We start from the raw sequence: 25273 nt of genomic DNA, 5'->3' as shown, positions 1-25273 counted from the left end.
AGAATCGCTTGAACCCAGGAGGCAGAGGTTGCAGTGAGCCAAGATCGCACCAGCCTGGGCGACAGAGGGAGACTCCATCTCAAAAACAAACAAACAAAACCAAAGAATTCACCTGCTTGAAAGTACACGGGAGCCTACAGACAAGCCACCCAGTGCTGTGAGCTCAGCATGGCTTTCTATCTAAGCTGGGTTGTCTGGAGAGAGGCGAAACCAGGAGGCCTGCCCATTGGGTTACAGGGGTTCCTGCAGATTTTCTCTCTCCTTGGTGTTTCACCTTAAGGGCAAGTGACTGCTCCTTTAAGGCTCTGAAGCTCCTCTTCAAGATCATAGTCACATTACTTGTTTCCCTTGGTTTCTAATTTTATTTTCACTCTGGAATGTAGGTTCCCTGAGGCGAGCGAGTCCATCTTCTAATTCAGTCAGCTGGAGTCCCTAGACCATAGTTAAGCTGGGATAGTGGGAAACATTACTGGAGAGTCAATACAGTGTCATTTTGTGGGTAAGTCCATGTATGGGTTCTCAAGCAGTGGCAATTTTGCCTCCCGGGGACATTTGGCAATGCCTGGGACATTTTGGGCTGTCCCTTGGGGTAGTGCTACTGGAACCTGATGGGTAAGTGCTAGGAATGCTGCTAAACAGCCTACAATGTGCAGGCCAGCCCCTGAAACAGAGGATCATTCAGCTCCAAATGTCAGTAGTGTGAAGGGTGAGAAACCCTGGCTTACAGGACTTCAGTTACTATCTAGACCAGATTATCTTTTCTCTACACACATCTAGTGCTGTTTAATTGGCAGGATAGTCCTGCTTTCTTTTCTTTAGCAGACACACTGGGTAGAGTTAAGCGAAGAGAAGCTTCTTTGAAAGAAACGCTTATAAAACAACGGGTACCTGGAGCAGGAGCTTGAATCAGCTGGAGCTGCTTAGAGACCCTAGGCTTCCCATTTGTTCAGAAGTTGCAAGGTGGTAAATGAAATGTAAAGCACTTGGCTTGGTGCCTGGTGCATGATAGGTGCTCAGTTGGTGTCTTCCTTCATCGCTTGCTTCCTTGCTTGTGGTAATGTAATTTTGTGGTGAGTGGGTAGCTTTAGCCACTGTTTGCAAAATTCGGTTTAAGCAAGGCCTTGCAGAGTTTGAGAAATTGACAGAAACCCCATGGCAGCGGTCTCTGTGGTTATCCTTATGTTTCCTCTAGGATTTTGTTAGAAACTCCAAATTCTATCTATTTAGACTGCCTGTAGATGAACACTTATTGTTTGTCTGTATCTGTGCCAGGTACTGAAGCCATTCATTTTCTCTGCCTTTATGAAGCTCTCAGTCTACCTAGGAAGATAGGCACTGAACATGCAATTGTCTGCAATTATTCAATCCAGAGATTGTAAATATTACCGAAGGAACAAATAGGATGTATGAAAGGGTATTAGAACAGGGGGCCTAGCCTAGCCTTTCCTAGGTATATTTTCTTTTTGAAGGAAAATATACCTAGGAAATATTTAGGCTGAAGTTGAACGAACCAGGTGAAGAGAGAGTGGGTTAGGTGGCGGGAAATGTGGGGGGCAGAGCAAATACCATGTGAGACAGCCACGGGAAAGGGGCCTTCCAGAAAAAAGAAGGAAGGGGTGGAGCAGTGTGATGGAGTGAGGGTCCAGGGGTCATGGGTTGGTAGGGAATGTCATGAGGTGAGGCTGGTGACATAGAATGAACAAAAATCGTGTAGGGCCTTGTAAGCCATATTAAGCATTTTGAATGTTATCCTAAGGTTCCTGTTAAGCAGGGTAGTGATGTGATCAGATTTGCATTTAAAATTTGTATTTTAAGAGGTTTGCTAAGTTACTTATGTTTTCAGGTCACTTTTAATTTCTGGAAGATCTTACTGCCACCTACATATTTAGGGAGGAGTGTGTGTGTGTGTGTGTGTGTGTGTGTGTTAAAAAAAAAACAGTTTTATTGGGATATAATTCACATACCATGAAATTAATCCTTTTGAAGAGTGCAATCCATTGATTTTTAGTATAATCACAGCATTCTGCAGCCATCATCAGTATTAATTTTGGAACATTTCATCACCCCAAAAAGAAACCTCATGTCCATTAGCAGCCACTCCGCATTGCCCCAGCTCCCCAGCCCCTGGCAGCCACAATCTGCCATCTACTTTTCTATCTCTGAATTTGCATATTCAAGACATTTCACAGAAGTGGAATTATACGGTATGCGGTCTTTTGTGGACTGACTTATTTCACTTAGCATAATGTTGTCAAGGTTCATCCATGTTGGAGCATGAAGTAGTGCTTCATTCCTTTGTATGGCAGAATATGCTATTATTTTTTTGTTGTTTGTTTGTTTTTGAGACGGAGTCTCGCTCTGTCGTCCAGGTTGGAGTGCAGTGGCCGGATCTCAGCTCACTGCAAGCTCTGCCTCCCGGGTTTACGCCATTCTCCTGCCTCAGCCTCCCGAGTAGCTGGGACTACAGGCGCCTGCCACCTCGCCCGGCTAGTTTTTTGTATTTTTTAGTAGAGACGGGGTTTCACCGTGTTGGCCAGGATGGTCTCGATCTCCTGACCTCGTGATCCGCCTGTCTCGGCCTCCCAAAGTGCTGGGATTACAGGCTTGAGCCACCGCGCCCGGCCTATGCTATTATTTTATATGAATCTATTATCACATCTTGTTTATCCACTATTTGATGGACATTTGACTTGTTTTCACTTTCTGGCAATGCTGCTGTGAAATCGACATTTGTGTCATGCAAATGGTCAGAAAGGACATACGTTTCACCTTTCTTTTTACAGAGAAGAGCTTTGATCTGTTTTTGTTCTGTAGCACATTCTGTTCAATAGGCAGTTTCTTTCCTGAAAGACCTGTGTGACAGTAAAGGTTTAACCACACGTGTTAATGTTGATGAATTGAGAAAAATGCTATTAAAAACTTGAGTTTTCCTCTTGGTGCTTGAAAGCACTATTTGCAGTTAATGATGCCAGTTCCTGCTTGGTTCTGGAAGTCAGAATCTATTGTTCTAGTCCATTTACAAGTGGATGCCAAGGAATTCTTGGCTCCTCTGTTTCACTTGAATGACTTCTCATCCACATTAATAGAATGCACCTGATTGCCTATTATCAAGGTGATGGCTTTCATCTTGATTAGCCATTTCAGAGAATAAAAAATAAATAAAAGTCAGAGTGGCCTCCATATTACAGAGTTCAGAACGTGCACCAGGAGGTCATGAGTATAATAAAAAACGGTTTATGACCTGCACTGGAGCATAACTTCAGGCACAATAAGTATTAAGAATTAGAGAATCATTAAGCGAGAACATTTTCAGACCGAGGGAAAAAAATGTAGGCAGTGAATGTAAAAAGCTTCATAGCTTGTCATATAGAGTAGGAAAAATAAAAATAGTTTTATATATGAAGTCCAAGCAGTTTTGATAACTGTGATGAAATGGCAAATTAGCACAAATCAGTCCACAACTGGAAAGGCTTGGTTTACCCAGTTTAGGGAACAGAGTTTGTAAAATGATTAATCTCTGAGATTTAATGTGTCTGTTTGTGTTGATTTGTAACTAGTTCCTTTTAACATTAGCATCGGGAATGTTACTTAAGATTTCACTGAACATTTTTTTTTTTTTTTTGAGGCGGAGTCTCGCTCTGTCGCCCGGACTGGAGTGCAGTGGCCGGATCTCAGCTCACTGCAAGCTCCGCCTCCCGGGTTTACGCCATTCTCCTGCCTCAGCCTCCCGATTTCACTGAACATTTAATAAGCTTAGGATGACTGTAAAGCTGGTCCACCAATTGTGCAGGCGCTTATGGGACGTCTACCGCTGATAAAAGGTCATATTTGTCGGGGGAAGCAAATTACTCTTGGCCGGTTGACTGACTGGGAAAAATTTGTGTTTCATGGCAGATAATGGGTTAATAGTAACTGATATACTTTGTAGTTTCATCACTGTACCTAAGGGGCTTACTCTTATTTCTCAGGCCATGTTAGAGGAATCTCATTGCTATTATTATTGTAGGATTCTCACTATGTGCTTTGTGTTATGTTGGGGACTTGCCTACATTATCTTATTTAATCCTCGTAGTACCCTACCAGAATAGATAGACACCAGTGATGTCTCTAGTCTACAAATGAATGGAGGCTCAGAGATTAAGTGATATGTCTGAGCTCACATAGGAAGGGCAGAGCCGGGACTTGATTGGGGGCTGACACTAAAGCTGTTATACAGTCTGCTTCCCCACCTCTCTGGTATGCTAACTCATTTATTATGAAAGGTTATAAATTTCATCTATAGGTGAAGCTCTTGAATTTTGTTCTAGAATGTGGATTCTGGGTAGAGCCAATTCCTGGAAATCTGGTTCTTAGCATGTTACTACTTGGTCTTCTCATTGATTGCAGTATGACCTTAAGTAACTTCTTAATCTTTCTTGAGCACGTGTTGCCTCTGTAGGAATGTCATATGACCTATTTGTAAAGCACACCTCAAGATTTCTAAAGATCTCTTTTAAATAGCCCACAAGAAGAAAGGCAACTTAATTTGGTCACTGGAGTGTTAAATTCTGTTGCTTACTTTGCTATTTGGGTTTGTTTGGTGGTTTTGAGTTAAGGCATTGGAATATGTGACTGTTTTCTTATCTAAAAACAAGGATACTGCCAGCTGTTTGCCTTCTGATGTTGAATTTCAGTGAAAGAGAGGCCAGCAGAGCTTTCTAAATCTCAGGGATACAGTGACTGAAGCACTAGGCTGGGAGGCCGAGTGCCTGAGCTATGGTCTTGTTCTGCTGCCTACTAAGCTGAATGACTCAAAGGCCTCTCCACCCTTCGCTTCCCTCACCCCACTCTACTTACCTTGAGGGCTGTAAGAAAATGAAATGAGAAGTCATGTCTGAAGAAGTGCTTTATATTTTATAGGTTATATGAGTATAAGAAATGATTATTCTCAGAGTATCATGAGATGGTAGGTAATATCTGGAAATCTTAGATTTGATTTAGTCTTCTGGTTTTTTGTTTTTGGATTTCTTAGGTGACACTTTGGTTATGTGTTTTAATTTTTGTTCTTCTTTTTTTTTTAGTGGTATGTGTGCAACAGAGAGAAATTATGCGAATCACTCCAGGCTGTCTTTGTTCAGAGTTACCTTGATCAAGGAACACAGATCTTCTTAAACAACAGCATTGAGAAATCGGGCTGGCTATTTATCCAATTATATCATTCTTTTGTGTCATCTGTTTTTAGCCTGTTTATGTCTAGAACATCTATCAATGGGTAAGTGAATCTTGAACATTTATTTTTTTTTTATCCTTAGGTTTACAAAAGGAAAAACACAAAAAGAAAAGTTATCTTGTTCAGCATGTTGACTACCTGAGCTACAATACTTCTACTAGTCAGAACCTTGGCAGTTAGTCCAGCGTTTTATCTTTCTATGATTCTGCCCTTTAAATTCACCATAACATGACAGCCTCATTAGTATGTGTATTCATAGCGGGAGTTACTTAGGGTAGTGCTTCTTGGCTTTGATGTACCTAGGAATCACCAGGGGATCTTGTTAAAATGCAGATTATGAGTTCGTAGGTCAGGGGCTAGGCCTGAGAGTCTGCTTTTTTTTTTTTTTTTTTTGACACAGTCCTGCTCTGTTGCCCCGATTGGAGTGCAGTGGTGTGATCTGGGCTCACTGCAGCTTCCGCCTCTGGGTTTAAGCGATTCTCGTGCCTCAGCCTCCCAAGTAGCTGGGATTACAGGTGTGCACCACCACACCTGGCTAATTTTTGTATTTTTAGTAGAGATGAGGTTTCACCATGTTGGCCAGGCTGGTCTCTAACTGACCTCAAGTGATCTGTCCACCTCTGCCTCCCAAAGTGCTGGGATTATGGGTGGGACCCCTGCGCCTGGAGAGTCTGCATTTTTAACAAGCTCTTAAGACAATGTCAGTGATGCTGAATGCTGCTGGTTCTGGACCACAAAGTAGTAAGACTCCCGGAACCAAGCCCTGAAGCTGAGGGCTTTACACCCTTAGGCTGAAACGTAAGATCTTTGCCTTAAACATACTTCGAAGTAGCACATTGTTTTTGGGAGATCTAATTAGTCCAACAATGGATGATGGCTTTTTTTGAGTGAAGAGTCCTGCATCTGTTCTGAAATAATGTGTAGGTTCACCAGAATTTTATAAACTTATTGTGGAATTCTCTGTCCTCAGAGTGGTTCCCTCATATACATCCATAGAAAAAGCTTTAGGAGTTTTTTGTTTTGTTTTGATTTTCCATTCCTTTCTTGGCCATATTTTCAGGCATTCCTAAGGACCTAGACTCTAAAATGCCAAAGAGAAAAGCAATAGGCTCAATGCTTAAAAAGCCTCGTTGGACCACTCAAACCACTGGTTGAGCCCACTTTTCTTTTCCCTTGAGGTTTGGAGCCAGTTTCTACTGACTGTCTGGATCCCCAGTGTATCATCTGGTCCTTAAGTATGTTTTTAGGCACTACAAGCCATTTCTCAAGATTTCTCAGTTGATTTTCTTCATTGTTTATGTGAAATTGCCATACGTTTGCTTTGGCAAGCAGTTGTTATTTTTATATGGGTAGTTGAGTTGATACAACTTGGTCTGACATTTTGTTCCTTAAACTGGTTATATTGAATTTCTGTTCTATACCATTTATTCTTCCTTTGGAATTCTGATGAGTCACTGTAGCAGAGATTCTTATCCTTTCTGGAGTCCTGTAGCTCTTTGAAAGTGGTAAAAGGTAGGAATCCTGTCTTCAGAAAGTGCTTACATTCAACATTTTATGTATGATTTTGGGGGTTTCAAACTTTTATTTTCCCTTTCCTCTACCCACAAGACCCTGGTTAAAATTCCCTGCTCTAGAATTTCACAGTTTGATCAAAGAGGCAATACAGTTAGTAAACCCCTTTGGCTTCCCTTACTTAAAACTCTTCTGCTTTTTTCTTCTGAAACCTACGACTGCTTTCAATCAATCCCTCTTGCCTTATGTCCTATTCTCAACTAAAAATTAAATTTAGGGCCCATCAATACTTTCCAGCCATGGCAGTGGGATATTATTACTACAGGTGGCCATCTCTCACAGAAATCATTACTGTGGTATTGTCTTCAATTACTTTAAGATACTTATCAAACTTCCTTTATGCTGGAAAGGAGAAGGCTAAGTAAGGAAAGACTTAATAGATGTTCCAGAGTTTATTTTATAAGGAAGAGGCACACCTCTTCATAGACTCTTAAGTCTAGAGAGAACTTAGATTGTGACCAGAGAACCTAGGATGGTTATTAAACACTAAAGTTAAACCCAAATTAGAGGGTCATATCTCTTCACGTTTGTGTTTATGGGAAACTTTGTACTGGGCTCGGTATTTTGGGTGAGACTGTTCTTCATTGTGCGAGACTGCCCCCCACACTACGGGAAGTCTAACTTTTCTGGCCTTGCCCACTGAATGGTAGTAGTACCCCCAGGTCCTTGTGATTACTGGAAACTCTTCTGTCTACTCACATTGCCCCCTAGAGGGCAAAATCCATCCTGGTTGATAAACACTGGGCTTGATGGATTTTGATTTATTTTTTGACAGTGTTAATCTTTTTGTAGAGCCCCTGTTGCTCATGTTCTTTGGAAATAGGACAGTCCTTCCCCTCTCTCTCTAGTGCCTTCTTTCTTTCTTTTTTGGAGATAGGGTCTCACTCTATTGCCTAGGCTGGAGTGCAGTGGCACAGTCATGGCTCACTGCAGTCTTGACCTCCTCAGGCTCAAGCAATTCTCCTGCCTCAGTCTTCCAGGTAGCTGGGACTAGAGGCTCATGCCACTGTGCCTGGCTAATTTTTGTATTTCTTGTAGAGGCAGGGTTTCACCATGTTGCCCAGGCTGGTCTCAAACTCCTGGGTTCAAGAGATCCTCCCACGTCGGCCTCCCAAAATGCTGGGATTACAGATGTGAGCCACCATGCCCAGCCTCTGGTGCCTTTAAATGTAGACCAGTCAGATGAACTTGTGAGATCTGAACTCAGGTGACCTCTAGTTCTAGAATTTTATAATTATCATGTCAAGATTCCTCACATCCCAAGGAGATGGCTTGGGAAGCATGCTCTGGGAAAATTTAAGCAAAATGACTATTTTGTGACTTACTTTTGGTCCTGTGGCAAGTCAGCATCAATATTTGAGTGAAACTCACCTCCCCTCAGCCGTGCTACCAGTAGCCTCTTTCTGCTGTGACTCTGGTTTCTGTGTTAAATTTTGTACCACTCCTTCAGCAAGTTCAGATTTGCTTATTTTCTTACTGTAATATATGAACAATTGTGGATTAAAACAACTTGTCTTTTATGAGACGTGATTTTCTTTGGTAAGCAGTTGTAGTCGGTAGCATCATGTTTAGTGGTCTCTGAGGTCTTTCTCTCTCCAATTTTTTAGCATTTCTGTGGGGCAGAAGATTTACTGTAAACTTGGTTAAACTTTCCTATGGCCATAATGGGAAAAGGAAGGCGGACTTTGTTGCATGAACTCCATTATTCGTATTTCTTCCTAAAACTGGTCTTACATTGGGCACCATGTTGCATGCATCTTTCCAGTCACTGTATAGCAGCAAACATTATGTAACTTATGATTGTTTCCAGAAAGCAGCAGTACAGAACAGGTTTGCCTGCCACTTCCTAGACCAGTGGTCTCCAGACTGTTTTCCAGAGTCTAAGGAGGAAGTGCCTCAGGAACTGCTTCAGGCTGCAGAGAAAGGCCTAGAAGTGGGCTGGCCACAGCTCCTGGGCTCCCAACCTCATTGGAACAGCAGCAGCTCTCCTAGGATCTTATATTGTCTGTGAGTTCCACTTCATTTAAAGAAAGGGTTCTGCTGCTTAATGGAGAGTTGAGAATCCCTTCCCTAGATAAACTAGAATTTCAGAGCTAGAAAACAAGTCCGAAATAGGGAGTGCATTTTATTTCCCAGGGTGATGCATCCATGAAACTTGGCTGGACCTATAGTTGCTTTTCTGAGGGTTCTCTTTGATCTCCATTTAAACTCCCTCAGTCTCTTTTTTCAATGGCATTACTGTGGTTTTGAGTGTTTTCTAGGACCTTTAGAAATAATAGGACCCAGACAGTTGTAACCATTTAAACTGACATAAGTATGAATCTACTTTAATGCATATTAACCGACATCACAAGGACCACTCTTTTCCCTCTTTTCTCCAGTGTCTCTTAAAAATCTATCATACTAAAGCTCTTTTTTTCCTGATCCATGGTTTAATTGCATATTTGAAATCACTTTTTTTCCTATTTGGTTTCTCTGCTACTGTGGTCTAGCTGTGTTAGCTTGTCATCTTTTTCAACTGATAAACATGTTTTCTGTTACTCCTTCCATTTTTCCTTCCTATTTTGACTTAAGTTCTTCACATTCGTCTCTTACTTATTTCTTCTTCCTTCCCCTGTCATCCGTTCCCCTTTCCACCTTTTATTTCCCTTCTCCCATGCTTTTTTGGGACTTTATTTGCAATTCCAAAGACAAATGGTATCTGGAGGCATTTTCTTATTTTATTAACTTTGTCTACTAATCATAGAAATGATATAAAAGATAATATCTTGGCTGGGCACGGTGGTTCATGTCTGTAATCCCAGCACTTTAGGAGGCTGAGGCAGGTGGATCACGAGGTCAGGAGATCGAGACCATCCTGGCTAACACGGTGAAACCTGGTCTCTACTAAAAATACCAAAAATTAGCCGGGCGTAGTGGCGGGCGCCTGTAGTCCCAGCTACTCGGGAGGCTGAGGCAGGAGAATGGCATGAACCCAGGAGGCAGAGCTTGCAGTGAGCGGAGATTGCGCCACTGCACTCCAGCCTGGGTGACACAGTGAAAAAAAAAAAAAGGCTAGGCGCAGTGGCCTATGCCTGTAATCCCAGCACTTTGGGAGGCTGAGGTGGGTGGATCACCTGAGGTCAGGAGTTTGAGACCAGCCTGGCCGACATGGTGAAACCATGGGTGACACAGAAAAAAAAAAAAAAAGGCTAGGCGCAGTGGCCTATGCCTGTAATCCCAGCACTTTGGGAGGCTGAGGTGGGTGGATCACCTGAGGTCAGGAGTTTGAGACCAGCCTGGCCGACATGGTGAAACCCCGTCTCCACTAAAAATACAAAAAATAAGCCAGGTGTGGTGGTGCACGCTTGTAATCCCAGCTACTTGAGAGGCTGGGACAGGAGAATTGCTTGAACCCAGGAGGCGAAGGTTGCAGTGAGCCAAGATTGTGCCACTGCACTCTAGCCTGAGTGACAGAGTGAGACATTGTCTAAAAAAAAAAAAAAACACTTAACCATGTAATAAGTGATTATGGTTGTTGGTGCTGAGTCACTATATTCACTTTGTGTGTGTATGGTGAGGGGTGATTAATTTGCATAGACACTTCGATTTTTGTCCTTTTTTTTTTTTCAGGTTGCTAGGAAGAGGCTCAATGTTTGTGTTTTCACCAGATCAATTTCAGAGACTGCTTAAAATTAATCCAGACTGGAAAACCCACAGACTTCTTGATTTAGGTGCTGGAGATGGAGAAGTCACAAAAATCATGAGCCCTCATTTTGAAGAAATCTATGCCACCGAGCTTTCTGAAACTATGATATGGCAGCTTCAGAAAAAGAAATACAGGTATAATTTTTAGACATAGGATATATTTTTTGGTTTTAGATGCATTTCTTCTTGAAAGTATATTATTTAAAGGATACGAATCAAAAATGATCTTCCATGATTAGGAATTAAAAAAAATCATTTAATACATAAGTAGCTGGAAATACAGAGAAATAATCTTCTGGTGGCAGTATTTTCCTGGAGCAGAGGGGTTGGCACTATAGGGAAGAAAAGGACCAGCGAGAGATAGCTTGGAAAAGGCAGATCAGAAGAAGGGACTTCTTCCCTAATAAGAATCTGGCATTCTCAAAAAAAAATTTTTTTAAGTAGTTTTAAAATATACATAGCATAGAATTTACTATTTTAACTATTTTTAAGTGTACAGTTCAGTGGTATTAGGTACATTTACATCGTTGTACAATCATCACCACTATTCATCTCCAGAATTTTTTGTCTTCCGAAATGGAAACTCTGTACCCAATAAACAGTAACTCCCCATTTTACCCTCCTCCTAACCCCTGACAACCACCATTCTACTTTGTCTATGAATTTGACTATTCTGGGTACCTCGTATGAGAGGAATTATATACATTAGCTCCTTGCAACTGGCTTATTTCATGTAGCATAATGTCTCCAACGTTTACTCAAGGTTGATTTACTCATGTTGTACCATGGGCCAAAATTATCTTTCTTTCTTTTTTTTTTTTTTTTGAGACGGAGTTTCGTTCTTGTTGCCCAGGCTGGAGTACAATGGCGTGATCTCAGCTCACTGGAACCTCTACCTCCCAGGTTCAAGCAATTCTCCTGTTTCAGCCTCCCAGGTAGCTGGGATTAAAGGCGTATGCCACCATGCCTGGCTAATTTTTTTTGTATTTTTAGTAGGGATAGCGTTTCACTACTTGGCCAGACTGGTCTCGAACTCAGGTAATCCAGAGTGCAGGTGTGAGCCACGGCGTCTGGCCCAAAATTTTCTTTAAGGATGAGTAATAGTTCGTTGTATGCATGTACCACGTTTTGTTTACCCATTTATCTGTCAGTGGATACTTGGGTTGTTTCTGCCATTTGGCTGTTGTGAATAATGCTGCTATGAACATGGGTGTACAAATCCCTACTTGAGCCCCTACTTTTTCTTCTTTTGGGTATAGACCCAGAAGTGGACTTGCTGGATCACATGGCTGAGTCTGGGTTTAATTTTTTGAGGAATTGCAATACTTTTCCATTGCTGCCGCACCATTTTACATTCCTACCAGCAATGCAGTACAAGGGTTCCAGTTTCTCCACTCTTTAACAATACTTGCTATTTTCTGTTTTGTTTTGCTTTTAATATATAGTCGTCAGTGTTAATTTTGGTTTTAAGGTCATCTGGAGCTTGAAAGACTAGGAAGAAGGGTATTTTTTTTTTTTTTTTTTTGAGATGAAGTCTCACTCTGTTACCCAAGCTGGAGTGCAATGGCGTGATCTCGGCTCACTGAAACCTCCACCTCCTGGATTCAAGTGATTCTCCTGCCTCATCCTGCTGAGTAGCTGGGACTACAGGCACATGTCACCATGCTCAGCTAATTTTTTTTTGTATTTTTAGTAGAGACTGGGTTTCACTATGTTGGCCAGGCTGGTCTCAAACTGCTGACCTCGTGATCCACCTGCCTTGGCCTCCCAAAATTTGTTGGGATTACAGGCATGAGCCACTGCACCTGGCCAGAAGAAGGGTATTCTTATTTCAGTATGATTTATTGATTGGGAGATTTCTGTCTCTTGGCTCAGTGCAGAATGGGGGAGGTAGAGCTGGAGTCGGCCTCCTTCTCTGTGATATTTTTGGAAGTCTGGTTAGCCTTAGAGAGAAAGGAGAAAGAATTATGTAATCACTTACTTTCCTATCCACGTTTCTACTTTTGCAGATTAACCCTAGAGACACCATCAGTGTAGCTTTTGGAGCAGCACTGGTTTGAGCTTTTGCAAAACATGGACATTTTTAGCCTGGAGAAGGGAAGATTACTGTGAACAGATACTCTGTGGGATTTTTATATGGAAGGAAAGGGGTAGGTGTAGTCTTTGGTATAATCAGACACAGCTATGCCTTAGAAGTTGAGTTACAGCTTAGGGAAATCGACCTTCCTAGCTTGAACTGTCTTAAGTCCTTAACACTGTCAGTGTTTGAATTGCTGTTAGAGATGTTACAGGAAGAGACATTAAGAAGTTGAGCCGAGTGATTGGAAAGCCCCTTAGCTTTAGCAGTCTGTCTCAGATAAGGTTCTGGTGGGTCTGCATAGTAATAATTGACATGTTTTCCTTCAGTTAGAAATTAATTTGGTATTTCAAAACTTGGAATGCTTTGACCTTTGTTATAACAGTGGCTTAAGTCAGGCTGAATTCCTAATCTGATTCCACCTCCCCTCACTTTAAAAAATCCATGCTTTGAAGTGGGTCGAAGAGGAAGGTGTTAAACCCATCTTCAGATGATTGACCACCCCAGCCTTCTTTTTCTTTTATTCTAAGTGTCTAAATGGAATTTTCAATGAAACTTCAGATGTTTGAATTAGTAATATATCTAGAGTGTACATGGTATGTAAAGGTATCTACCACATAAAAAATACTTGTTTAATTTTTTCCCTCGTATACAGCACATAAGCCAAAAACCTCCAGTTTGACGAAATTCATACTGATTGGTATTCCTTTCATAATATTACTATGAAGTGAAAATATTTTCACAAAAGTGGTAAATTTTGTAACCATTGGTGCAGTTTGAGGTTTTAACGAGGAAGTGGTATCTTTATTTCCTAAGTTTAGAGGTCTCCCAATCCAAGATGGCAAGGTAGACTTTCAGCTTAATTTTACATTTTTTTCTTCCTTTTGAGATTAGAACTATTTTCTGTTTCTCTTCAATATCTGGGCCATGAAAAACAGGCTTTTTATTATTAATTAATATATGCATTTTTAGAGACAGGGTCTCTGTCACCTGGGCTACAGCACGGTGGCGTGATTATAGCTCACTGCAGCCTTGAACTCCTGAGCTCAAGTGATCCTCTCACCTCAGCCTCCTCAGAAGCTGGGACTACAGGTGCCTGCTTCCATATCTGGCTAATTTGAGAGTGTGTGTGTGTGCACGCGCGCGTGTGTGTGTGTGTTTTGTTTGTGTGTCATATGTTTGGAGACATGAGTTTCACTATGTTGACCAGGCCAGTTTTGAACTCCTGGCCTCAAACAGTCCTCCTCCCTTGGCCTCCCAGAGTGCTGAGATTATAGGCGTGAGCAACACATGCCTTTTAAAATAAAGGTTCTGTAATTTTTCTTTTTTTTGAGACGAAGTCTCGCTCTGTCATCCAGGCTGGAGTGCAGTGGCACAATCTCAGCTCACTGCAACCTCTGCCTCCCGGGTTCAAGTGATTCTCCTGCCTCAGCCTCCCCAAGTAGCTGTGATTACAGGTGCACGCTGCCACACGCAGCTAAATTTTTTCTATTTTAGCAGAGATGAGGTTTCACTGTGTTGCCCAGGCTGGTCTCGAATTCCTGAGCTCAGGTAATCCACCTGCCTTGGCCTCCCAAAGTGCTGGGATTACAGGCGTGAGCCACTGTGTCCAGCTAAAGTTTCTGTGTTTTAAAAATAGGTCAATAAACGGAAAGTGGCCCAGTTTTTCCTTTATCTTCCCAAGTTGTCATTGTTTATGTCAGAAAACCCAATTGTAAAACTAAAGGATGTGGTTTTGATTTTTACAGCAAGACAATACGTTTTCTTTATATTGTTGGTGTTTCACTTTTTATTTAGGATTTATCAAAATACTGATTGCTTATTTCCTAAGTTTAGAGCTCTCCCAACCTCAGATGGCAAAGCATCTTTTCCTTTTTTTTTTTGGGAGATGGAATCTCACCCTGTTGCCCAGGCTGGAGTGCAGTGGCACCATCTCGGCTCACTGTACAACCTCTGCCTCCCGGGTTCAAGCAATTCTCCTGCTTCAACCTCCCGAGTAGCTGGGACTACAGGTGCATGCTGCCATGCCTGGCTAAGTTTTTGTATTTTAGTAGAGATGGGGTTTCACTGTGTTGCCCAGCTGGTCTTGAAATCTTGAGCTCAGGTAATCCGTCCGCTTTGGCCTCCCAAAGTGCTAGGATTACAGGTGTGAGCCACTGTGCCTGGCCCTTTTTTTTGAGACAGGATCTTGCTTTGTCGTCCAGGCAGGAGTGCAGTGACGCAATCATAGCTCACTGTAACCTCAAACTCTTGGTTCAAGCCATCCTCCTGCCTCAGCTGCCCAAGTAGCTTAGTTAGGACTACAGGCATGTGCCACCATCCTTGGCTATTTTTAATTTTTTATAGAGATGGGGTCTTGTTGTGTTGCCCAGGCTAGTCTCAAACTTCTGGGCTCAAGCAACCCTCCCAAAGTGCTATAATTACAGATGTTAGCTACCATGCCTGACTGCTTTATCATTCTCTAATTTACATCTTTCTGGAGGTATTAACTCATTTTCTTGAAAATAATAATCTGCTGAATAGATACCCTCATTCTAGGTTTTAGAAAGAGGAAAATTCTGACAACTTGTTATGATTCCTGGGCTAATAGGCAGTTTTAGTGGGGCTAAGCAATTTGTCTTCATCAGTGGAACTGAGTGAGTTTTCAAATAAAAATCACAAAACAGAAGTAAGGATGCACTTGAGCTTCTATAGGTATAGATTTAACTGTCTTGGTGTTAGTCATCGTTTTCTGTTATGAGCATATATTTCTCTTCCAAAATTACCAACACAGAGCCTACCTATCTGAAACTAATTCTGAGGTAGATTTAGTGAGATTATTTAAATTGGAACATGCTGATGATGTTTGGCTTCTGCTTCATTGCAGATAGACATAAGGTTTTTTTGTTGTTTTGTTTTTTAAAATCAAATATATAATTTGTGTTTTACAATTTATGACTTTAAATTGGCTGCTTAGCTAAGGCATTAATATATACAAATAGTCCTTTATTCATTTCCATTTTTTAGAATGGGAATTGATGACATTTTTGTTCTGAAAGTAGTCTTCTGAGTAGTGTTTGGAAACTCTTTGAATGAGCTAAATTGAGTTTCCAAAATTACTGTTAGAGTTGACTTAGTACAACAAAGTGATTTTGAAGCCAGAATACCCTACTTACTTCAAACAGTATTCTTCAAACAGTATTTAGTGCATTAAAACACCTGCTCCAGTAAGGCATCTAACTAGTCCCTGGAAGTTTGTTAGGCTGCTATTTGGAAGAGGCTTTAGTTTGACAAAAATATAGATTGAAAAGAAAATGAAACTAAGTGCTTTGTGTTTTTAAAATTCTGCTATTCAGAAATGCTATAAAAAATCATTATGCTAATGAGGGTTTCAAAACAGCCCTCATTATACTTTTAGAATTTTCTGAGCCATCTTACAGTATCTGCTCAACATTACTAAAGACTTGTTTACCAAAGATCCTTTTTTTATGTTTCCTTTTTTACCTGTCTCTATCGTAACATGTCTCACCACATTCTGATTGGTATAACCAAGCAGGAGTAAGTAATTTGTAAAATTGCCTAATTGTGTGGCTAACAAAGACTCTTGATATAAAAACTCCCCCTTTCTAGAGATAACATTATAGAGGACTGAAAATGTTCTCTGTGTTCTGTGTGTGTATATGAAAGTGAGAGATTGAGGGTCGAGGGTGGTTTTTTTTTAAACCATGCTCTTAGTGTTAATAGGATGTCCTGGGCTTTATCTTTTCTGGATAGTTTTTGTTTTGTTTTGTTTTGAGATAGAGTCTCGCTCTGTCCCCATGCTGGAGTACAGTGACGTGATCTCGGCTCACTGCAACCTCCGCCTCCCTGATTCAAGCGATTCTCCTGCCTCAGCCTCCCAAGTAGCTGGGATTACAGGCACACACCACCACCACACTCAGCTCATTTTTGTATTTTTAGTAGAGACGGTGTTTCACCATGTTGGCCTGGATGGTCTCAATCTCCTGACCTCGTGATCCGCCCACCTTGGCCTCGCAAAGTGCTGGGATTACAGGTGTGAGCCACTGTGCCTGGCCCTTTTTTGTGTAGTTATTTAGATATGAAGATTCTCAAGTATGAAATATGTCTTTCCTGGGAACAGAAATTTTCTCAAAGGTCATAAGTTATCAATGGAAATTATTTTATACCACTCTCAGCCATTTTTAAGAATAGAAGGGATCCTAGGAATAGAAAACATTAGTTATATGATGTATTTTTTGATTAAGTTCCAATGAGTGGTAGAAAGCAGGACTCTTGTTCATTAACTGATATTCAAGAATTTGATGTTTTAGTTTCATAACTTTATCAGGTTACATCTTCATACTTACTAAACATGATTAGTTCTTGTAAACGAAACTTCGTATGTGTTGAGATTTGGAAATAGGTGAAATGCTAAATTTAAAGAAATATGGACCAGGCATGGTGGCTCACACCTGTAATCCCAGCACTTTGGGAGGCTGAGGCAGTCGGATTGCTTGAGGTTAGGAGTTCAAGATCAGCCTAGCCAACATGGTGAAACCCCGTCTCTACTAAACACACAAAAATTATCTGGGCATGGTGGCGCCTGCCCGTCATCTCAGCTACTCAGGAGGTGGAGGCAAGAGAATCGCTTGAACCCGGGAGGCGGAGGTTACCATGAGCCAAGATTGCTCCAGTGTACTCTAGCCTGGGCAATAGAGTGAGACTCCATCTCAAGAAAAAAAAAAAAAGAAATATGATTGCTATTTTTCTCTTCCCTGGCCATGCCATTATTGCAAACATAAATTATAACAGAAGATTTTGAACTTAATTTAGAAGACAAAGTTAAAGCCTTTACTGTCATCTCAGTTATTTTTTAAAATGTCTTTAGAGAGATGTTATGTTAATACAGTTATTTCTGATTTTTCTAGAGTGCTTGGTATAAATGAATGGCAGAATACAGGGTTCCAGTATGATGTCATCAGCTGCCTGAACTTGCTGGACCGTTGTGATCAGCCCCTGACTTTGTTAAAAGATATCAGAAGTGTCTTGGAGCCAACTAGAGGCAGGGTCATCCTTGCCCTGGTCCTCCCTTTTCATCCATACGTGGAAAACGGTAAGTGTGGTCAGTCAGGCTGGCTGTTACTGAGGATAGCTGTTTATTGGTATTTGTGATTTTGTGCTGTGTACAATTAAACATTGTCTAGTATTTCTCATAATAGCCTGCAGTTTAAAGTAATCCAGTTAATCCATGTAAAACACCACCTTGGTTAATGTTCACCTTAAGGTGGACTTTATAGAGATCTAGCATTCCCCTTGCAGTAGTAATAATTAATATTTAGCTGGGTCTGACTGAGATTGAAAGCCAAAAATGCATCTGTATCTCTGGTTTTAAATGGAACTTGAACCATTTATTTATTAGTTTTACAACTGAATCGAGCGATAAACAGTTCCTTTAAATCTGGTCATATATACTTGCTGAATGTCATGGCTGTTTTGTTTTGTGTTTTGCATCTCTTGTGCCAGACTCTAAAAATGATAAATGCTCTTATTTGTTTTTTTCTCTTTTGAAGACCATATGTGTTGCAGCATGTATCATTTCTTTCTGTAACATTTGATTTTTTGATTGCATGGTCTTGCTCTTCAGCAATACTGAATGAAGAATATGTTAGAAGAAACGGGTTGATTTCATATCACTTCATAGTTACTGTGACCTCTGGCCATTCTGACTTAATGCCACATTAATTTATAGTTTTAGTTTATGTGGTTTGCATTTTAGGTCATCTTGAAAGTTATGACTTGAAGTCTCCTGCATTTTCATAAGTTAATGTACATTAATATACAATTATTTATTTTATGAATAATACAAGTTACTATTTAAAAATCTTTAGTGTTTCTTTTTCTTCTTTCTTTCTTTTTTTTTTTTTTGAGACAGAACCTTGCTCTGTTGCCCTGGCTAGAGTGCAGTGGCGCGATCTTGGCTCACTGCAACCTCCACCTCATGGGTTCAAGCAATTCTCCTGCCTCAGCCTCCTGAGTCCCAAGTAACTGGGACTATAGGCACATGCCACTATGCCTGGCTAACTTTTGTATTTTCAGTAGAGATGGGGTTTTGCCATGTTGACCAGGCTGGTCTCTAACTCCTGATCTCAGGTGATCCTCCCGCCTCTGCCTCCCAAAATGCTGAGATTACAGGTGTGAGCCACCATGCCCGGCTGAAAAATCTTTAGATTTTCTATTTTACTGCCTCAATTGACCTTGACTTCAGAAACTCTTTTTTTTTTTTTTTTTTTTTTTGAGGCGGAGTCTTGCTCTGTCGCCCGGACTGGAGTGCAGTGGCCGGATCTCAGCTCACTGCAAGCTCCGCCTCCCGGGTTTATGCCATTCTCCTGCCTCAGCCTCCCGAGTAGCTGGGACCACAGGCGCCCGTCACCTCGCCCGGCTAGTTTTTGTATTTTTAGTAGAGACGGGGTTTCACCGTGTTAGTCAGGATGGTCTCGGTCTCCTGACCTCGTGATCCACCCGTCTCGGCCTCCCAAAGTGCTAGGATTACAGGCTTGAGCCACCGCGCCAGGCCGACTTCAGAAACTCTTAAGAGCTCAGACATTTTGAAGAAATCTATTACTATTTTGCAAATGTCATCATGATCAAATATCATGAAAATCTATGTCTTAAGGAATAATGCCCTTGTTTCTTATAACCATTGGATTCTGTGTGGATTTGTGGTGTCACAAATTAATTTAATTTCTTGTTTGTTATTTTTTCTCCCCAGATCTTAACTGCCTTCAGATTTAATTCGTGTCTTAATATTTACCAAATGGTTTCAGATTTGTGTTGATAATGGGGAAAATGGGGAATTCTTTCAATATAGAAGGGTGTGGAAAAGAACAGAGAGAACAAATCTCCCCTTTCCCATCTTAGATCTCCATTTTTATGTTCCTGTTGTTGAGTGGCTTGTCATGGTAAACAAAAAACGCTTTTAAATGTGAGTGTACATATATCATCTATATGTTGCAAAATGTCCTCCTTTGTGATTCAGCAACCTGATCTTACTTCAGTGCTACTACTCCCTGTGTAATTAAGCCTCAGCTCCAGCTCTCTACACTGCACTCACTAGTCATCAGGTTGGAAGGTCCTGCGTTCCTGTGTCCTGTTGGACAACCACATGATAGAACTTTAATGCTACTTCCTGGCATAGCAGGAGGTGAAAGAGCAGGGGGAAGAAACATCAATCTAACCACGAATTTTATTTCCTTGTGCTTCTGATGCTAAAAATGGAGAGGAAGTCAAGCTAGACAAGAGGGCAGTCTCCACGAAGGGTGGAAAACAAGCTCCTTGATTGTAGATGTGCAGAGCTGCCTGTTGAGTCTGAGGAGTCTGGCATGTGACACACTGCAGACCTGAGACAAGAAGCCTTGTTGCTGGCCGGGCACGGTGGCTCAAGCCTGTAATCCCAGCACTTTGGGAGGCCGAGACGGGCGGATCATGAGGTCAGGAGATCGAGACCCTCCTGGCTAACACGGTGAAACCCCGTCTCTACTAAAAATACAAAAAACTAGCCGGGCGAGGTGGCGGGCGCCTGTAGTCCCAGCTACTCGGGAGGCCGAGGCAGGAGAATGGCGTAAACCCAGGAGGCGGAGCTTGCAGTGAGCTGAGATCCGGCCACTGCACTCCAGCCTGGGCAGCAGAGCGAGACTCCGTCTCAAAAAAAAAAAAAAAGAAGCCTTGTTGCTATGGGTGACTTTTAGTGACCTGTAAATTTTGCAGACGCGCCACGGCACTCTATTATTGCTTTTTTTCTCTGAGTCACTAATTAGATCCTGATGATTTCCATGTGAAACCGTGAGGACTGGGAGATGCAAAATGGTCTTGCTGTGTAGATTCATGAATGCTGGACTGTTGGAGGATATCTGAGTGTGCTTTGCATACTTGCCTTAATTTATTTTTTTTTAACTAAAAGTAGTTGTAGGTGAAATGATTACTTATATAATTGTTTTGGTAAATGACTTGAAGTTGAACCACAGCAGTTTTGCTTTTTGGAAGAAAGCAAAATGAAAAAAATATTCTAATTTCAGTTTATTTGGCTTACTGACTCAGTTTTGGCTAGGGATTATTGAATATAGTGAGAATTATTTTAAGTACCCCCCCAAAGAAGGAAAGATATGTAGTCAAGAAAAGGATAATTATATTGTAAAAATAAAAATTTAATGGTGTTTACTTTTTCAAAAATGTAATTTTTATTAAAAAGTAATTCAGTAATTTAAAAAAATAGCTCAAACAACTTACTAGAGGGTTTACAATAAAAAGTTTCTCGGCTGTGTGCGGTGGCTCACGCCTGTAATCCCAGCACTTTGGGAGGCCAGGGCGGGCGGATCACGAGGTCAGGAGATCAAGACCATCGTGGCTAACACGGTGAAATCCCGTCTCTACTAAAAATACAAAAACAAAATTAGCCGGGCGTGGTGTCAGGCGCCTATAGTCCCGGCTACTCGGGAGGCTGAGGCGGGAGAATGGCGTGAACTCAGGAGGCGAAGCTTGCAGTGAGCCAAGATTGCGCCACTGGACTCCAGCCTGGGTGACAGAGCCAGACTCCGTCTCAAACAACAACAACAACAAAAAAGTTTCTCATCCAGTCCAGTTCCACATCTTGTTCAGGTTTCTTTAATATTCTTTAATAGATAATCTATGCAAATATAAGTATGTATGTACATTTAAAAAGTTGTTTATACAGGCAGTACCCAATTATAAATACTTCTGTTGCCTTTTTCCACTTAAATGTATCTAGGAAAGTAGTTCTTACCAGCACATATGTCTCCACATGGTTGTCCAGATGTAAGCTGTAGATGCTGGAGCTGGCTTGGACTGGTTCATGAGAGCTGATTGTTGTTTTGGTAGGAATTTAGTGAACTGGTTGTTAAACATGGCCATTATTGAAATTGACCATTATGGGAGTATTTACACTGTAGAAATTGGCAAACACTGCAAATAGCCTTTTTCTTCTCCAAACTGGTAGTTACACATTTACCAGCACACCACTAGATGTATAACTTTACTAGAGGAGGTCTCTAGATAGCAGTTTGCTTTGTAATATTTAAAAACAAAACACCCTCCCCTCCCCTCTTTTTTCTTTTTTTTTTTTCTTTTCTTTTTCTTTTTCTTTCTTTTCTGACAGGGACTTGCTCTGTTGCCCAGACTGGAGTGCAGTGGTGCTATCATAGCTCACTGCAACCTTGACCTCCTGGGCTCAAGCTATTCTCCCACCTCAGCTTCCTGAGTAGGTGGGACTACAGGTGCATGCCACCACACCCATCTAACTTTTGTATTTTTTTGGTAGAGAGGAGGTCTGGCAGTGTTGCCCAGGCTGGTCTTGAACTCTTGGGATTAAGTGATTGGCCTGCCTTGGCCTCCCAAAGTGTTGGGATTATAGGTGTGAGCCACTGCACCTGGCCTTGTTTCTAACTTTAATGAAAATATTTCTGCTTTATGATGCTAATTTTTTTTTTTTTTTTTTTTTTACTTGAAGTTGCTGTTGTTTGGCTTGAGATGGTTGTTTTGCTTGTTTGTTTGTTTATTTGTTTTTGAGATGGAGTCTCACTCTGTCACTGAGGCTGGAATGCGGTGGCACGATCTTGGCTTACTCACTGCAACTTCCGCCTCCTGGGTTCAAGCAATTTTCCTGCCTCAGCCTATGGAATAGCTGGGATTATAGATGTGTGCCACCACGCCAGGCTAATTTTTGTCGTTTTAGTAGAGACAGGGTTTTGCTATGTTGGCCAGGCTGGTCTTGAACTCCTGACCTCAAGTGATGCCCCCGCCTCAGCCTCCCAAAGTGCTGTGATTACATTTCCCTCTTAAAGTTGTGCTATAGACTGCGTGTTTGTTTGTGTTCCTCCCAGATGTATATGTTGAGGCTCCCACCCCCCATCGTGATGGTATTAGGACGTGGGGTCTTTGGGAGGTGATTAGGATTAGATGAGATTGTGAGAGCAGAGCCCTCCTGAATGGGATGAATGCCCTTTTAAGAGTTCTGAGAGACCTTGCTTCTCTCTGCCTTCTGCCATGCAAGGATACAACAATAGGTCAGCAGCCTGTACCCTAGAAAGAGGGTCCTCACCAGAACTCAACGATGCTGGCACCCTGATCTCAGACTTCCAGCCTCCGGAACTGTGAGAAATAAATTTCTATTATTCATAAGCCACTCAGTCTATGGTAATTTGTTTTTGTAGCTCAAACTAAAACAAATTGTTTCAGTATTAATTCTTTTTTCATTGTCATGGGAAACTCAAATCTAAACAGAAAGTTACAGCTTAGACTGGGTGTGGTGGCTTATGCCTGTAATGCTAGCCCTTTGGGAGGCCAAGGTGGGCAGATCACCTGAGGTCAGGAGTTCAAGACCAGCCTGCCCAACATAGTGAAACCCTATCTCTACTAAAAATAGAAAAAGTAGCCAGGCGTGGTGGCATGTACCTGTAATCCCAGCTACTCAGGAGACTGAGGCAGGCGAATCGCTTGAACCCTGGAGGCAGAGGTTGCATTGAGCCGAGATCACGTCATTGTACTCCAGCCTGCACATCAAGAGTGAAACTCCTCAAGAAGAAAAAAAAAAAAGTTACAGCTTAATCGTTTTCAGTGAAAATGTTTCTGGATGCTCAGATAGCAGGACAATTAATACTGTTGGGGTTTGTTGAATGGTCTTTATGGAAAGGGGTGAAGCTTCATGGTGAGGGACTGATGTACGTATTTCAATTTAAATGCTGAAGGAACATTTTTCTGTAGCAACATTGTTCAATTGCATTTATAGAAAGGCATTTGAGGGCCTACTGTGTACCAAGTGGAAATACAGAGATAAATGAGAATCATGCTTTTGCTCTTAAAACACAGAATAGTACAGAATATAGATATCAACAGATAATGGCGGGAAATTGTGGTAAGAAATATGTCAAAGTAAGTACTGAAGAATTAGAGACGAAAAGATCTGTTAGCCTCTGGGTGAGTCAGGGAAAGTTTCATGTTGAGGTGAGCTGTGTTTGTAGTCTGAAGCGTTTTACCAGGCTGAGGGGAACAGCATGTGCAAAAGCATGAAAGTGTGAATAAGGTTCGTGTGGGGGTGGAGCAAGTTCAGTATGACCCAAGGATAGTTTGCAAAAGAGGCCTTTGATTGTGTAATGTAGCACTCAGTAAATATTGTTGGCACCTGAAATCAATGACTGTCCATTCCAAACTAATCTGAAAGCTATTTCCTTTTGGTGTGGGTTTGGCTTTCTTGTTAATTTTGAAATATACTTTTGAACACTGAGATCTCTGAAACTGCTAGATCTCCAGAAGTGTAATTTGGAAAGAAACTTGCTTGTAGCTTTAACAAAATAAGGAGCTCTTCCCAAATAAAACTTGTTTTGAAGTTTGAAAATAAATACTGTTGGTGGGATAGATGAATAAATGAATGACTACTGTGTATACACCAGATATTCTTACATATGACCTAGAGGAATGGAACTCTTTGCAAAAGTATATTCCATATTTCAGCTTCAAAATCAATCTTTGAAACATGGTCCTGGCCGGGCGCGGTGGCTCAAGCCTGTAATCCCAGCACTTTGGGAGGCCGAGACGGGTGGATCACGAGGTCAGGAGATGGAGACCATCCTGGCTAACAGTGAAACCCCGTCTCTACTAAAAATACAAAAAAAATTAGCCGGGCGTGGTGGCGGGCGCCTGTGGTCCCAGTTACTTGGGAGGCTGAGGCAGGAGAATGGCGTGAACCCGGGAGGCGGAGCTTGCAGTGAGCTGAGATCCGGCCACTGCACTCCAGCCTGGGCGACAGAGCAAGACTCTGTCTCAAAAAAAAAAAAAAAAAAAAAAAAAACATGGTCCTTGCTTACATGGGAAAGGCATATTGTGAGTCAAATACTAGTTTATCTTAGGGATTTTGTCTCCTGGTTAGTTACACAATGAACAGTGTATTTTCAGCCCTGAAATTCAGTACCAAAATGTAATGCCTCCCAGAAATTAAAAGTAAATGATTGAATCCAACACTTCTGTTCATTTTGATGGTATTAGTGCTTGCCCTTTTTTGCAGTCTGGCTTAGAAGCTTATTACTTTACCTGAGCTAGTGGTCTCAGAGTGGGGAAGTATACACTGCAGAGTACACAAGACAGTTTATTTTGGAATATGGCAGGAAAATATTAGCATTTTTTATTTATATTGCTGCTTATGCCATTGTTTAATTTCTATTTTTGTGTATAAGGTACAAACATACATATTCACGCATATACTGTATACAAAACACATGTAACCCCACACATATACACATGTGCACTCACATATATACACAGATACACATAAAAAAATGAGGTTCCATGCTGCTTCCTTTCCCCTGCCCATTTTTCTGGGCACATACAATCAGGAAAGTTTGATAACACTGATTTAAACCATCAATGCAAAAACACTTTCAAAGGAATCTTAAAGTATTTTAAAATTCTAAGTTTTATAAAGGATACACCTTAGGCAATACCAGTTTAAAAGAAACACTTGAATGAAATAAACATAGTAGGTTGTAAGGTTGTAATTTGTGTCTAATAATGAATGCATACTTATGGGCACTTTAGTTTTTTTATACCAAAGTAGCTTTCAAAGGACAATTTATGTCATGTTTTCTTAGTGAAGTGGTAATGAATTCCATAAATATCCTTGCTGTACCATGAATCCTATCTGACATTTCCCTCCAAATTGGTTAAAAACCAGTATTATAGGCTGG

The 25273-nt window shown here is 41.3% G+C and overlaps 1 protein-coding gene across 3 annotated transcripts in view; it reads left to right on the top strand.

Moving 5' to 3' along the window:
• METTL9 (methyltransferase like 9) overlaps window positions 1–25273 on the top strand; it is a 52903-nt gene that overhangs the window by 8908 nt on the left and 18722 nt on the right. For 2 of the 3 annotated variants that reach the window (XM_033217762.1, XM_033217761.1), the window contains exons 2-4: window positions 5061–5251; window positions 10394–10603; window positions 17453–17637. In XM_033217762.1, coding sequence (XP_033073653.1) covers window positions 5061–5251; window positions 10394–10603; window positions 17453–17637 — 586 coding nt within the window. Of the gene's footprint in view, window positions 1–5060; window positions 5252–10393; window positions 10604–17452; window positions 17638–19293; window positions 19944–25273 lie in introns of those variants that run through there. The other variant, XM_033217763.1, reaches the window with a different exon arrangement.

This window comes from Trachypithecus francoisi, unplaced genomic scaffold, assembly GCF_009764315.1.
Source record: "Trachypithecus francoisi isolate TF-2019V2 unplaced genomic scaffold, Tfra_2.0 Lachesis_group10, whole genome shotgun sequence".
NCBI lineage: Eukaryota > Metazoa > Chordata > Mammalia > Primates > Cercopithecidae > Trachypithecus > Trachypithecus francoisi.
Note: the sequence above shows the minus strand (reverse complement) of the source record. Positions and strands in the feature narration are given on the sequence as shown.